The 12,992-nt window shown below is 52.3% G+C and overlaps 1 protein-coding gene across 2 annotated transcripts; it reads right to left on the bottom strand.

Annotated features, from left to right (window-relative positions):
• Nucleotides 1-5,199: 5,199 nt before the first annotated feature.
• On the bottom strand, nucleotides 5,200-12,143 carry CPA1 (carboxypeptidase A1). Of its 2 annotated transcripts, XM_025865559.2 has the most exons (10): nucleotides 12,071-12,143; nucleotides 11,527-11,608; nucleotides 10,828-11,061; nucleotides 10,492-10,593; nucleotides 9,617-9,718; nucleotides 9,323-9,433; nucleotides 8,567-8,657; nucleotides 7,632-7,831; nucleotides 7,145-7,229; nucleotides 5,200-5,464 (listed from the first exon to the last, which is right to left on the bottom strand). In XM_025865559.2, exons 1-10 carry the CDS (start codon nucleotides 12,133-12,135, stop codon nucleotides 5,277-5,279), a joined length of 1,260 nt encoding a protein of 419 aa, XP_025721344.1. In that variant the 5' UTR covers nucleotides 12,136-12,143; the 3' UTR covers nucleotides 5,200-5,276. The 2 variants fall into 2 exon arrangements, with proteins under 2 accessions (XP_025721344.1, XP_073754722.1); XM_073898621.1 differs by lacking the exon at nucleotides 7,145-7,229.
• Nucleotides 12,144-12,992: the final 849 nt, after the last annotated feature.

Here is a 12,992-nt window from a genome sequence, read left to right as displayed (position 1 = left end):
GAGACCCCGGCAAGCTCGTTATCTTTTGTCCCTGTGTACATCCTGCTTTTGTAGGAGTGGCATTCACAAGCCTGCGATTTTTAGATTACCCGCTGCAGGGGGCACCCTGGGAGCTGTTAGGGGCGTTATTACCCCGGCTGTCTGCAGTCTGCCACGCCTGTTTTCATGGTCCCCTCAGGCTCAAAGTAGCCTTCAGAATTCATCAAACACAGGTTGTACACCATCCGCATCTGAGAGTGGGTTCTTTTTCTCTTTTGTTCCAAATCTTGAAGCTCTCCGGATAGCAATCCTAGCAAATGTGTGAAGAGCTTACTCTGTGTTCGACAGTGTTCTAGACTCTTCCAGATGTGTTTTGACTCCCATCAGTTCTCATAACAGTCCCATGGGATGGGTGCCCCATTCTCAGGTGAGGAGACGGAGGAGCAGGTGGAAATTAAGCAAGCAACTCGCCTGGAGCCCCTGAGCCACTGAGCTAAAGGTTGAGAAGCCGGGAGCCGGCCTGAGAACCGTGGCTTCCGATCAAGTTCATCCTCCACTCTGCTCTGTGCTTCCCACGCCGGCTGGGCGCAGCCACGCTCTCCCTTGGTGACGCCCCCGATTTACCAACTTGAATGTAACTTTCCCTCGGGTGCTGGCCTCCCTTCCCTCCTCCTCAGCCTGCACGAAAGGCGACAGGAATTCAGAGACTGCACATCTGCTCCCGGAAGCATGTATTTCCACAGATCCACTGTCTGGGTCTCTCGACCTGTCCTGAGGGCAGGTGCGCCAGGCTTTCTGAGATTTGTTTTGTGTCCGAAAGAACACGAATGAGGTCTCCCTGAAGGAACAGGAGTTACCAACTTCTAACCTGGCTGTTGGAAAAGAAGTAAGCTGTCTTCGTACATTGAACTGTTCATTTAATAAACCATATTGATAGGATTTGTGTCCGGTCTCTGCTTTCCTTTGGGGTGATGTCTCTGATTTAGGCTGAGACATAAATTGCGTGAATCGGCTCCTGGCCACAGGCCTGGGTCTCATGGGAGGAAGCAGGGGCAAACCTCTGCCTCCATCCGTGTCCATGGAGTATTTGCTCCCCTGCAGTCTCCCCAAGATGTAGCAGAACGCCACTCCTGCAGTGGAGCAGGACACTTTGCATTTTCTTCTTTGTGTCTGGCCATAAACATTTGGCAGTCTCTGTCTCTGCGGTTGTTAGGTGATGCTCGCGATGTGAGTTGCCACATTAGTGCAGATCCTGAAAGCTTTGGGGAAAACTCGTTACCCTGTGACAGTTTTTCAGATTTGACGGGTCCTCTGTGCCTCTTTCCCAGAGTTCTTCCTTCATGTGGCCACTTTGAATGTGATGGCTGGTCATACCGGTTTCCTGTAAGTGGCACGTGGGTCTGAGTATGTTCGCAGAATGATGTTTCTGTCCTTAAAGTCCTTACAGCAAGAGTCCTTCTGCAGCCTCAAACCCACCTGGCCCCACTTGCCCTTGCAAAACACTCACTGAGATGATGAACACCACTGTACTGGATGAGGGACCAGTGAGGTCATATCTGGATTGTATTCAGTGACATTTCAAATTTAACTTCAAGCCAAAACCAGAAAAGCTACACGTGCATATCTGAGTGTTAATTCAAGAGGCCACCCTAAGGATTCTCACGGACCACCAATGACCCACAGGCCACATTGAGAACGATATATAATGGTGTAAGAAAAAAGCCAAATGAGTTCATTTAAAAATAAAGATTTTTGAAAAGCCCTGGAGAATAGGCACGAGCATAATCAATTCCCCAGATTGCTACAGAAACCGAATGTGAGCAGAAAGGGCTCTTGGGGATTTTCATGTGAGCTATGGCAGACTGCGTAGGGAAAAGCTCCCAACTGGGAGCGGGAGAAACCCCTTCCCTGAGTAGAAACACTACTGCTTCCAGCTCTATCTGGAGTATAAATTTTTCCAAAGATAAGATACGTTGTTCTGGGCAAGATGGCGAAATAGGATGCCAGAACAGAAGAGATTTGAGGCAAATTATAAAAAAGAATCTGGCACAAATTAAGATGGCCATGAAATGTTTGATGTTGATATTAAGTTGATTCCAGATTATACTTTACCCACAGGTTATTTGGTGTGTTTGAAATAGTTGTGTTTTTTCCTGATTCTACAAGCTTATTGCAAGAAATTCAGAAAAGAGGGAAAACCACCACCACCACTACCCAGGGTGACCTCGATTATTACTGGGGAATATACCCTTCCTGGCATAGTATGTGTATGTGTGTTTCAAACAAAACTGAGATTCATACTCGACATATTAATTTGTAACCAACTTCTTATATTTTTAAACAGCTGTATGGAAGTATAAATTCCATCCTCTAAAATCCGCATTTTTAAGTGTACAATTCAGTGATGTTCAGCAAATTTACAGAGTTGTGCAACCATTACCACAATCCTGTTTTAGAACATTTTCATTATGTGGCTGGCTTCTTTCACTTAGTATTTTGTGACCCATTTCCCCATGTCAACACGGTCTGCACTGGCCTCGCGATACTCCATTGTTTAAACATGTCATATGGGTATCAATACTGGTACCTAGGTAGTTCTTTAACTTTTTATTTAATTTTGTATTATTACAGCCTTGTACATACATATCTTTGAACTTGTCTGAATATTTTTATAAAATAAATTTCTCCAAGTGCACTTTCTGGGTTAAAGCAACAATACATTTGAAATTTTGATTTATATTGCACCCCCCCTCCCCGCTGCCACCCCCAGGAAGGTGGCATAAATCTATCTTCACACCAGTAGTATATGACAGGTCTTATTTCTTCATACCCTTGATAACACTGAGTTGTCAGTCTTTTTTTTTTTCTTTGTCAATCTGATGGGAGAAAAATGATTCCTTTGCTTTTCTTTAATGTACAAAAAAATCACTCAGAGGATCAGTATCTCTCATACATTTATTGGCTTTTTCTGTTTCTTCTTTTGGGAATTGCTTATCTTTCTTTGGAAATGGTAGTCCTTTTTATTTAACCCCTTTTACTTATAAGAACTCTTTTCCCCTCAAGGTTTTTAATACTTTCTCATATATGCTGCACTATTTTCTAAAATTATCATTTCCCTTTTTGCTTTATATTTTTATTTGTAAAGTAAAATTTATACAGATTTGTAAAAATATGTATCTGCCAATAAGATGGAAACCCCTTCCTACACTTGGAAATACAAAAAAAAAAAAATAGTATTAACAAGTTCCATGTCTCCATTTAACAAGTATTTATTAAGTGCCTACTATGTGCCATGTATTTGGCCAACCAGTAGGGATTACGTGTTGAAAAAACAATGCAAACTCTGCCCTCATGGAATTTTCATTCTGGGGTTCGTTCCTTATCTTGTCAGGTGTCTTAAGACTCTTACTTGCTCAGAGCCTCACTTTCTAAACTACAACTCAGGGAACTCAACTCACAAGCCTACACTGTACAGATTACAAAATTCATGAGTTCATTCATTAGCAAACCTAGAGAACATTCGCTCAACAAATATTTGTTGGGCATCTATACGTCAACTACTATTTGTGGTTTTGGAGATTGAATGCCAAACAAAGTGGTGCCTGCTATCCAGAAGCACGATTATTTTAAATTAAGCAATTCTATCCTTGAAGTCTAAGTAATCCGATTTTGTAAGATATAGTGTCCTTGCAAACTTAATATTTTTTTGCTTATCCATCTTAAGCAAAAAAATAAGATCAGCTTTTCACTTGTCCAAACTGAGCCATCAAAATGGGTTTCAGCTTATCTACACAGATTGAATGGAAGTGTTTCCCAAAAGATAACTTGAAGGAAGTGTTATAAAATCTTTAGGTCATTTTTCTGGAAAGACTGAAATATTGGGGTGCCTGGGTGGCTCAGTCAGTTAAACGGCTGCCTCCGGCTCAGGTCATGATCTCTGAGTCCTGGGATCGAGCCCCGCATCAGGCTCTGCGCTCAGTCGGCTTCTCCCTCCTCCTCCAGTCACGCACGTGCGTGTGCACACGCTCTCGCTCTCTGTCTCAAATAAATGAAATCTTAAAAAAAGACTGAAATGCCATTTTACCTGGCCTCATAAACCTACCTATATGTAAGTTTATATATACTGTATGTATAGTCGGCCTCATACTTTTTGTTTTCTGGAATGTTTGGTAGCAAAACAAACAACAAAAATAGAGCATTTGACCCGTGGAAAAGATAAGACTTTTACATCCTTGGAGCTGGAGGTGCTGCAACACCTCGCCTGGCTCACACGGGGAAAGCTGCCATCTTTACCCCCAGCTCCCCCCTTTGGGGCGCTACCAATCCACCCTCACTCCCTTCCCAGTGACTGCTGTGAGAATAACCCCCTGCTCCACATTTGCATCTGAAGAGATTTGGAAGAAACACCGGGTAGATTCTTGCTTTGAAAAAAGCTGAGATGCCCAATGTATTGTGGTGCTAGCGCTCCCTGCAATGTCACAGCCATCAGAACCACCGAGCCAAAGGAGGAAAGCCAGTGAGTTTTAGGAGCTCTGGACAGTATCAGAGGGAGGGCCTTATATTTGAGAAATTTTGCAAATGGTAAGGGAGTGGTGGTGGGTAAAACAGGAGAGGAAGTGGAGACCATGTGTCAAAGGATGCTAGAAAGGATGTGGCATATGAAAATAAGGCTACTTCTGTCTCTAAAAGCAAAGTCTTCGTGGTATACTACAGTTAATAAAATGTCCTGGGATTGGTGTTTGTTCTTTATCTCCAGTAAATTTTTCATTGAACCCAGTTGTTTTCTTCCGACTTAATTAAATTTGCTCTGCCTGGCTGCAATGTCTATTTGGGACAGCAGCGGCCACCAAGATTATTCTAGTCCATACTCAGTTATTGCTCCTGTAGATAAACGGACCCAACGAGCTCTACTATTGTGCAGGCTGAATTCCTCACCGCTGCAGGGTGCCTGGCATTTGGTTAGCCGCTGCAGCGGGCGGCCGCTGGCTACTCAGGTATGAACGAACCACCGCACTGATGAGCTGAGCGCGGGGTGCTCTAATTAAAACCGACGCCACTTGGATCCAACTTCAGAGGACCTTGGAATGCAGGGGAATTTAGGGGTCATCTAGTCCAGCCACCCACACATTCCCAGGGAGGCCTGCAGGAACAAAACCACTTCTGCCCCGGCTTGCAAAGGCAGACGCACTCCTCCATGCCAGGCCCCAGATTCTGTTCCATGGACACTCAGACTTTTATTTGGTTGCCTGGGTGGGGCCAGAGGGGGCGGGGGAAGAGGAGGGTCCCGAAGGGCCAGTTCAGTAGGGGTGATTCAGGGTGTGCTCCATGATGGCGCAAAGCGCCAGCCACGTCTCCTGGGCCGTGGGGATGATCTGGGAGGCCGGCAGCAGGAAGCCATAGCGCCCCGTGTCCCGGAGCTCGAAGGTGAAGGAGTACTTGATGCCTTGGCTGTAGCTCCAGTCAATGGTGTTTCCACTGGCTTGGTCTGGGGCGGGAGCAGATGCCAGAGAGCAAAGGTCAATCACTCTTGACACATTAATGTGGGCTGGGCCAATGGTCCGAAGCCCGGAGCCTCATGCAGGGTTCACGGGAGGCCGCGTCTGCTAAGGGCCCGCTGTTGACCAAGCAGCCTGGCTTCCTCCCAGGAAGCTCCCCCAAAAGGTCTCAGCTCAAGAGGCCCAGAGAGAGGGACCAGCTGTGGTTCTCCTATCACAGGGGGATGCAAGAACATTCTCACAATTGCGAAAGCCCCACTGAAAACCGCCTCCCTCCAACAGCTGCTTTGGTCCAAATATACCAGAGTTACCCACTTGAGTAACCAGGATTTGTCCCCTGGGGCTCTGGTCTGCAGGAGAAAGTGCAAAGGGCCAGAGGCAAAGTAAAAGCCTCTTGGCTGTCTTTTTGGAGGAAACTTGGCCCAGATTTGCAGTTAACAGTGGGTAACGAAGTTGCTTTTGAATCGGGCCGGGGTGCGGGAGGCGGCTGCATATCAGAATGTAATTTGACAACATTGAATGAAGTAGAAAACTTTGATGCAGTTTGAAACCACTTCCAAACCAGGCCTGGAATCCAAAAGCAAGGCCAGCTGTAGCTAAGACTGTGGCCCACTCGCCTACTAACACCTGGCACTCTGGGCATGAGGTACGTGAGGGGTATGTGCAGACCCCCCACCTCTGTCCCTGTCCCCTGCCTCTTGTCAGCCGGCAAAACTGTTGCATTCCTCAGGGCCCTATGGCATCTGCCCCCACCCCACTAGTCCCCTATGACCCTGTGCACTCTCCCCCCCCACCCGCCGGCTGCCGTCACGTGGGGCTCCACGCTGTTTTGCCATTCCCCCAACACGCCAGTCCAGATCACATGGTAGGGCCTTTGTTCTAGAAGGTTCCTCTGCCCAGAAGGCTCTTCCCCAGACAGATAGCCTCTTGGCTCCCTTCCTCATTTTCCTTCAACACTTGCCCAGATAGTACCAACTCACTGAGGCCTACCCTTCCACCCACCTCCCCAGCTTCCATGCCCAGTACCCTTGATTCCATTTACTCTGTTCTAGCTTTTCTTTTTCTCCTGAATTTTCATCACCTAACATACTGTATCATTTACTAATTCATGGTTATCGTCACTCTCCCCGACTAGAATGTATGGTTCCTGATCTTTGCTTATTCCCAGCTGTTTCCCAAGCACGGAAAACAAGGCCTGATGCATAGTAGGTGCTCAGTAAACATTTGCTGACTGAATTCCATTTTGATGTAGCAGTGCTCCTCCCAGCGGCATGGCAGGGACAACTAAGCTGGGGATGATAGATAGGATCTAGTCTCTAACTGAAAGACATCAGAGGAGGAGTGTTTTTTTAAGTTGAATTTCTTGGTGATACAGAAATGCCAGCAGAACCCTCCAGCCCCTCCATAAAGCTGGACTTAACCTAAGACAAGGGGACCAAAGTTCTCAGAGGAGCTGATACGTTTTATCGGAAGGTATCAAAGAAGGCAGAGTTCAGGTCAGAAAAGGGCCCCGCTGCCCACCGAGGCACGGCCGAGAACTGTTCTCCTCGCCTGTGTTCCCTGATCTAGGCACCGCTGGGCACTTGCCCCAAGGAGGGACACTACCCCAGGCAGGAAACGCCAGCTAAGCTTACTCCCGGTGCCCCTGCAGAGACCATGCACCCACTTACAAATTGCTTTGATGATGCTGCCATACTTGAACTTGGTGCCATACAGAGAGGAGAGGGCTGTCACAGCAGACTTGGCCACCTGGTCCTGGAGAAAATGCCGAGCGGTACCACCTGTTATGGGCAGCAACAGCAGACCCCCCCAAAACAGCAGGGCCAGGGTAGCCCAACTTCCAGCTGGGAAGTAGCCCAGCAAAGAGCAGGAGTTCAGTGACCCTGTAGTCCTCTAACCCCATGGGATGTCTGGCTGGCACTTCGGTCACTGCCCTTTGGTCACACTGCAGTTCCAAACTGAGCTTGTGGTACCAGCTCCAAGTCTAGCCCTGCCCCTTGCTCTGTCATGTGACAGGAGTGACTCAACCCATCTGGGCCTCAGTTTTCCAGGCAGAAATCGAGGCTAGTCTGCCTTGCAGGTCTTCCTAAGCCATCGGGGCTCCATGGGAGAAAGGGGTGCTAGGCACCACAGGGCAAGTGGGGGATGGGCACATACCAGCTCAGCCTGGTCAGGGGCCACCTCTGCTTTGTAGCCATAGGGATACAGGAGGAGCTGGGAGTAGCTGTGGATAGAGATGAAGGCCTTGATGTTCCCGTGGTTCTTCACAAAGTCCACAATGGACTTGACCTCCACTTCAGAATTGGCAAACTTGCCATGGTAAGTCTCTGTGCATGGGTTGCTGCTGGCTCCAGGCCCTGTGGGAAAGGAAGAAGGATCGTTGGCATTCCTTATACCCAAGCAGCGTGGCTTCTACAGCCTCAAGTTCTTCGCATGGAAGCAGGGGTGAGGTGGAATGCAGGAGGGCTCACCCCTACCCTGGGATTAAGGAAAGGCCAAAGGCCTTTTATAACCTGGGGGTCCTGCCTCCCTCCCCAGCCAGGCGTAGGCGACATGGATGGACATGCCCCAGGAGGGTCTCAAGAAAGACCCATTCTTTTTTTTTTTTTTTAAGATCTTATTTATTTGACAGAGAGAGCGAGCGAGAGCATGCGCAAGCACAAGCAGGGGGAGCAGCAGGGGGAGAGCGAGAAGCAGGCTCCCTGTTGAACAGGGAGCCCGACATGACCTACATGGGGCTCGCTCCCAGGACCCCAGGATCATGACCCGAGCCAAAGGCAGACGCTTTTGAGCCACCCAGGCGTCCCCAAGACCGATTCTTGTAGTGAAGGGACCACAGAGGGAAGGAGCTGAAGCTACCCTCGAAAACCCCTACATAGATTTCAGACCTTAATTCCACTGCGGGGAGATTTGTTCTACAGACACAGCGCAAGAAAACCTCACTAAGAGCCCCAGAGGAGACACTGACACCCGCCCCCCCCCCCTCCGCCCTCACCGCTGGGGCAGGAAAGGGGAGGGGGCAACAGGACCCAGGAAGGGAAGAAGCCACGCTGGGTTTCCCATCCCTGCTTCCAAATCACACTGGGCCTTACTCCCAAAGCCAGCATCCCAGTTCCGGTTGGGGTCCACTCCAACACAGGAGGAGCCCTCCGTGAGGGACCGAGTCTTGCGCCACATGCGATTCTGGGGAAGGAATCAAGACGCTTGTCTGTCACCATGCCGGGCTGGCGTCCAGAGCCCGCAGACAGCAGGGTGGGCTGTGAGCGGCCATAACCAACACGAAGCACCCAATCCATAACACTGGGGTGGACATAGCATGGGTCAGAAACCACTTTCAACTGGTTGTCAGGAAGGTCTGCAAAGGAGGCTCTTGGTTGAAGGAGAACAGAGGCAACAGTAGATGGCATTTCACCAGGTGCCTCCACAACGTGCCCCCCCCCCCCGACGACACACACTAGCTTGGTAGCATGCTGTACCTGCCATAAAAGTAACATAAAGCTAGGAAATAAGGTCCAGGGCAGTGGGTCTCTCCTGGGGACGATACCTGGACATTTGGCAAAGTCTGAAGACATTTTTGGCTCTCTCAAGGGAGAGGGTTGCTCCTGGCATTTCCTGAGTATTAGGTCAGGATGATGCTAAACACTCTGCAGGCACAGGACAGTCCCCCCCCCCAGAAAAAGAATTCCCTGCCCCAAATGTCAAGAATGCCAAGGATGAGAACCCTGGTCTAGGAAGACAGGTCTATTTGCCCCTCCCTCGACTTCTGGGGGTTGAGATTAGGGGTGAGTTAGCTCGTGGGGCTCAGAGGCCCACCCTGTTTCCTCCAAAGAATGGGAGAAGGCCTATACCTTGTTGTGGGTGAAGGCAAAGCCGTCAGGGTTAGTGACAATCTCCAGGAAGATGTCCATGGAGTCAAGAATGGCGGTGAGTGTGGGCTCCTGGCCATAGTCCTGTGTGATCTGGTGCGGAATTAGGGGACGGACAGGCAGAGGGGGTCAGGCCAGCCGTCCGCCACACTGAGGCAGTGAGCACCTGCTCCCTCTGCATCACTGCTTCTGGGTGGACAGAGGAGGCCAGGGCTCCCGCGGGCCTTGACCGCCAGCCCCACCAGGCAAGAGCCCTGCTCACCGCCCCAGCCTTACCTTCTTTGCAAACCAGACCCCGCTGGCCTGGGTGACCCACTCCCGGGAATGGATGCCGGTGTCGATCCAGATGGCAGGACGGCTGTTTCCCCCAGTGCTGAACTGGACGAGAAGAACAGGGAGATCCAGCTACCGTCCTGTCTTGGCTCCTTGAAGGGGAGCCTACCCCGGCCCAGAGGCCTTCTGCTCCCCAGGTATGTCAGGTTGAGGCTCCGTTTGTGGGGCCATCACTCAGGTGAGGTGGGGAGTGGGGTGTCCGGACGGGAATCCAGCAGAACGTGGCCTCCGGCCTTCATACGGCCTTGGGGCAAATGGGCCTCAGCCAGAACTCTGGGCCCTGCCCTCTTCTGCTGCCCATACACAGTTCTCTGTGGCGCATCACAAATAAAACATTTTCTCTGGACTCCACCGACTCTGGGATACTTCCCACAATGTGACACTTGATTGAAAATACCCGGGTCGGGCACCTGGGTGGCTCAGTTGGTTAAGCGACTGCCCTCGGCTCAGGTCATGAACCTGGAGTCCCGGGATCGAGTCCCGCATCGGGCTCCCTGCTCAGCAGGGAGTCTGCTTCTCCCTCTGACCCTCCCCCTTCTCATGCGCGCGCTCTCTCTCTCTCTCTCTCTCAAATAAATAAGTAAAAAATCTTTTAAAAAAATACCCAGGTCACTTAAAAATTTAAGAATTGTGTGTGTACAGGTATGCATACAGCTGGACCAGCATAGAGATTCTGTCCTTCCCCAATGTCAGCATGGGGCGTTCACGTCACGGTGTGTTCTCTGCGACCGTGGGCTTGCCCCCGAGGCCCGACACACACAGGGGGCTGCCCATTCTCCCATATGCGCCGGGTATGTTCTCACGCAGGTGCCTGTTACCTTCAGCACATAGATGGGACGCCCTTCGTAGCTGCTGCCAATCTGGAGCTTGCTGACAAGCTGCGGGTACTCAGCCACAAGGATATCCATGAAGCCATAGATCTGAGAAGGGAGAGAAGGGGAGGCCGGCTGGAGTGGCTGCCAGGCACCTGGATGCCTCCGGAGCAGCTCCATTCGCCCGCTGGCTGCAAGCGCTGAGATTCAGGGGAGCCGCGACCCCGGCCCCCCAGGCCGCTAGGGGACAGAGCAGGTGCCCCGCACACCCAGGTTGGCCACATTCTGCCAGCCTGAGGCAGAGCTTAGTGCTTGCGCCAAGTGACCCCAGGGGTCCCTCACCTCCTCCAGGGTGTGGTAGGTGGCGTAGTTAAAGGTGTCCGTGGAAAGGGCCCCAGTCCGGAAGGCGAACATCTGCTCCTGCTCTTCATCCAGCAGGGCCTGCACATCCTCAATCATGGTCGTGTACCCGATGCCATGGGCCTCCAGGAAGATTTTGACAGCCTGGGTGCTGGGGAAGGGCACTCGGACGTCGATGGGGGAACCAGGCTGGGCAGGGCCCCTCCAGAAGTCCAGCTGGGGAGGACGAGAGCAGGCACTGTCCCTGTGAGCTGGGAAGGGGCCAGCCCGGGAGGGGGTGTTAGGCCAGAGTGTCCCCTACAACTGCGGCTGCAGCATGGCTGTTAGGGGCAGGGGACGAAGGGGAAACCATGGCCATTGGACAGAGTTCACTGTGGTCGGGGAAATGGCAGTATGGAGGAGCTCAAGAAAGCACAGGGGAGAGAGAGCAGTGCCGGAAAGGAGGCCCCCCCCCCTTTGCTCAGAAGCTCGAAGGCAGCAAGATTCTGGGACTTGGCGGGGGGGGCGGTGGGAGTTAAATCATTTCTTAACAGGGATCAGTCCCCTGGGTCCTTTCTGGGTGGCTGAGGAGAGAGGGCCCAGGCCCCAGGTGGCCCCCGGGGAGGGTGGCATCCTGGGGTGGGTCCGGCTAGCCTGAGAGGAACCCTGGGGCCTCGGGGAAGGCTCCCCACTTCTTCGGACCTTCAGGTGCTCCAGGTCCTCCAGCTCCTTCACCTTCTGTACCTGGGCTTCATCGGTAGCAGAGATTCGGAGCACCTGATGCCTGGGCAGAGAGGGAGGGGAGATGAAGGGCCCGAGCAACTCTGGATTGGCCTTTCACGCTCCCCCGGTGGGAGGAAAGTGGCATAGAGAGGCCTGGAATCCAAAGGCTGGGCCTCTATCCTCTCTGGCTGAGCAGGAGGAATCATGAGAGGCCTTAGCAAGGGGAGGTCTATGCTCCTTGGAACCTTCTGGACACAACTGAGATCCCCATCCCAGTTTAGACTCTATTTCTCTCTCCAAAGCCAGCCAGGCTTCCTCCCACCTCCTCTCCTAAAAATTCCTTCAAGCTTGGATTTCTCCGGGGCTTGGAATGGCCCCTGGTCAGCCTGCCTCCCAGGGTGTACTAGTCTGCGCCTCTCTGGAGTCTTCCCACAAGTCAGCCTGTCTGTCGCCTCCAGATGCTGGCCAGGGGCCGAGTCCTCCCCTCTGCTGCGTGAGCACCCCCTTCCCGTCATCCTCGTACCCTGTAAAGTCCTCTTTGCCAAGCACAGCCCCCAGCAACACACTGAAAATCAGCACCCGCCTCATCCCGCGGCTAATTGGGAACATCAGCTGAGGCTGAGAGAAGGTCCTGGGGCCTTTTAAACTCCCCCAGGTCAGAGGTCTTCTGGCCATGGCCAAGGGTTGTCCTCCCCCTTGCACCTGGGCCCTGTCCCACGGGGAGGGAGGACGGAGTCCTGAGCTCTGACACCTTCTCACCCTCCCTGATAAAGTGGCAGGGAACAGGGCAGCTGGGGAGATAAGCCAGGCCTCAAGCCCTTGGCCGTGAAGTGCCCGCCTGAGCCTGAGGGTCGGCTGGGGCCTGAGGCCTTCCAGCTGGGCCCCAGCTCGCCCACAGCCCCGGGTACCTGCCCCTGGGCTTCAGTCCTGTTTGCTGACCGGGCAGTGGACTCCGGAGCGGCCACGCCAGCTGGAGCCTCAGGTGAGGGCTTCCCCTTCCCCCACGTTCCTAAGTGCCAGCGCTTCTGTTACTACGGCAGAGCCAGCTGGGACTCTCCGCCCCCATCCCGCTCCTGCACCTGCTGGCTGGGTCCAGGGCTGCCCCTCCCCGGTGCCAGGCACGTCCCCCTCCGGGGTACAGCCCCAGTCCTCCCGGCCTCAGTGGCCTCGTGGGAGTCAGACCACAGCAGCAGCAGCTGGGGCGGGAGCCCGACTCCCGCCAGCGTTTCCCCCCACCCCCGCCGCTATGGGGCTCAGGATCAGGGCTGCCCTTGATGGGAACTATAACCAGATGTCATCAGAGTAGAAAGCCTGGTGCTGGGAACCAGGGCCAGACCCCTGTTGGGACTGCACAGTGTCCAGGAGAAAGTGGAACTCGCAAGGGGGAATAAACTCTGGCTCTGGATGCTGATCTCACTGCAGAAACATCTCACACAAATCCGCTC

Source organism: Callorhinus ursinus, unplaced genomic scaffold, assembly GCF_003265705.2.
Source record: "Callorhinus ursinus isolate GAN/ISIS: 27379988/994484 unplaced genomic scaffold, GSC_fseal_2.0 scaffold12, whole genome shotgun sequence".
Classification (NCBI taxonomy): Eukaryota; Metazoa; Chordata; class Mammalia; order Carnivora; family Otariidae; genus Callorhinus; species Callorhinus ursinus.
This window is presented reverse-complemented; position numbering and strand designations above follow the sequence as displayed.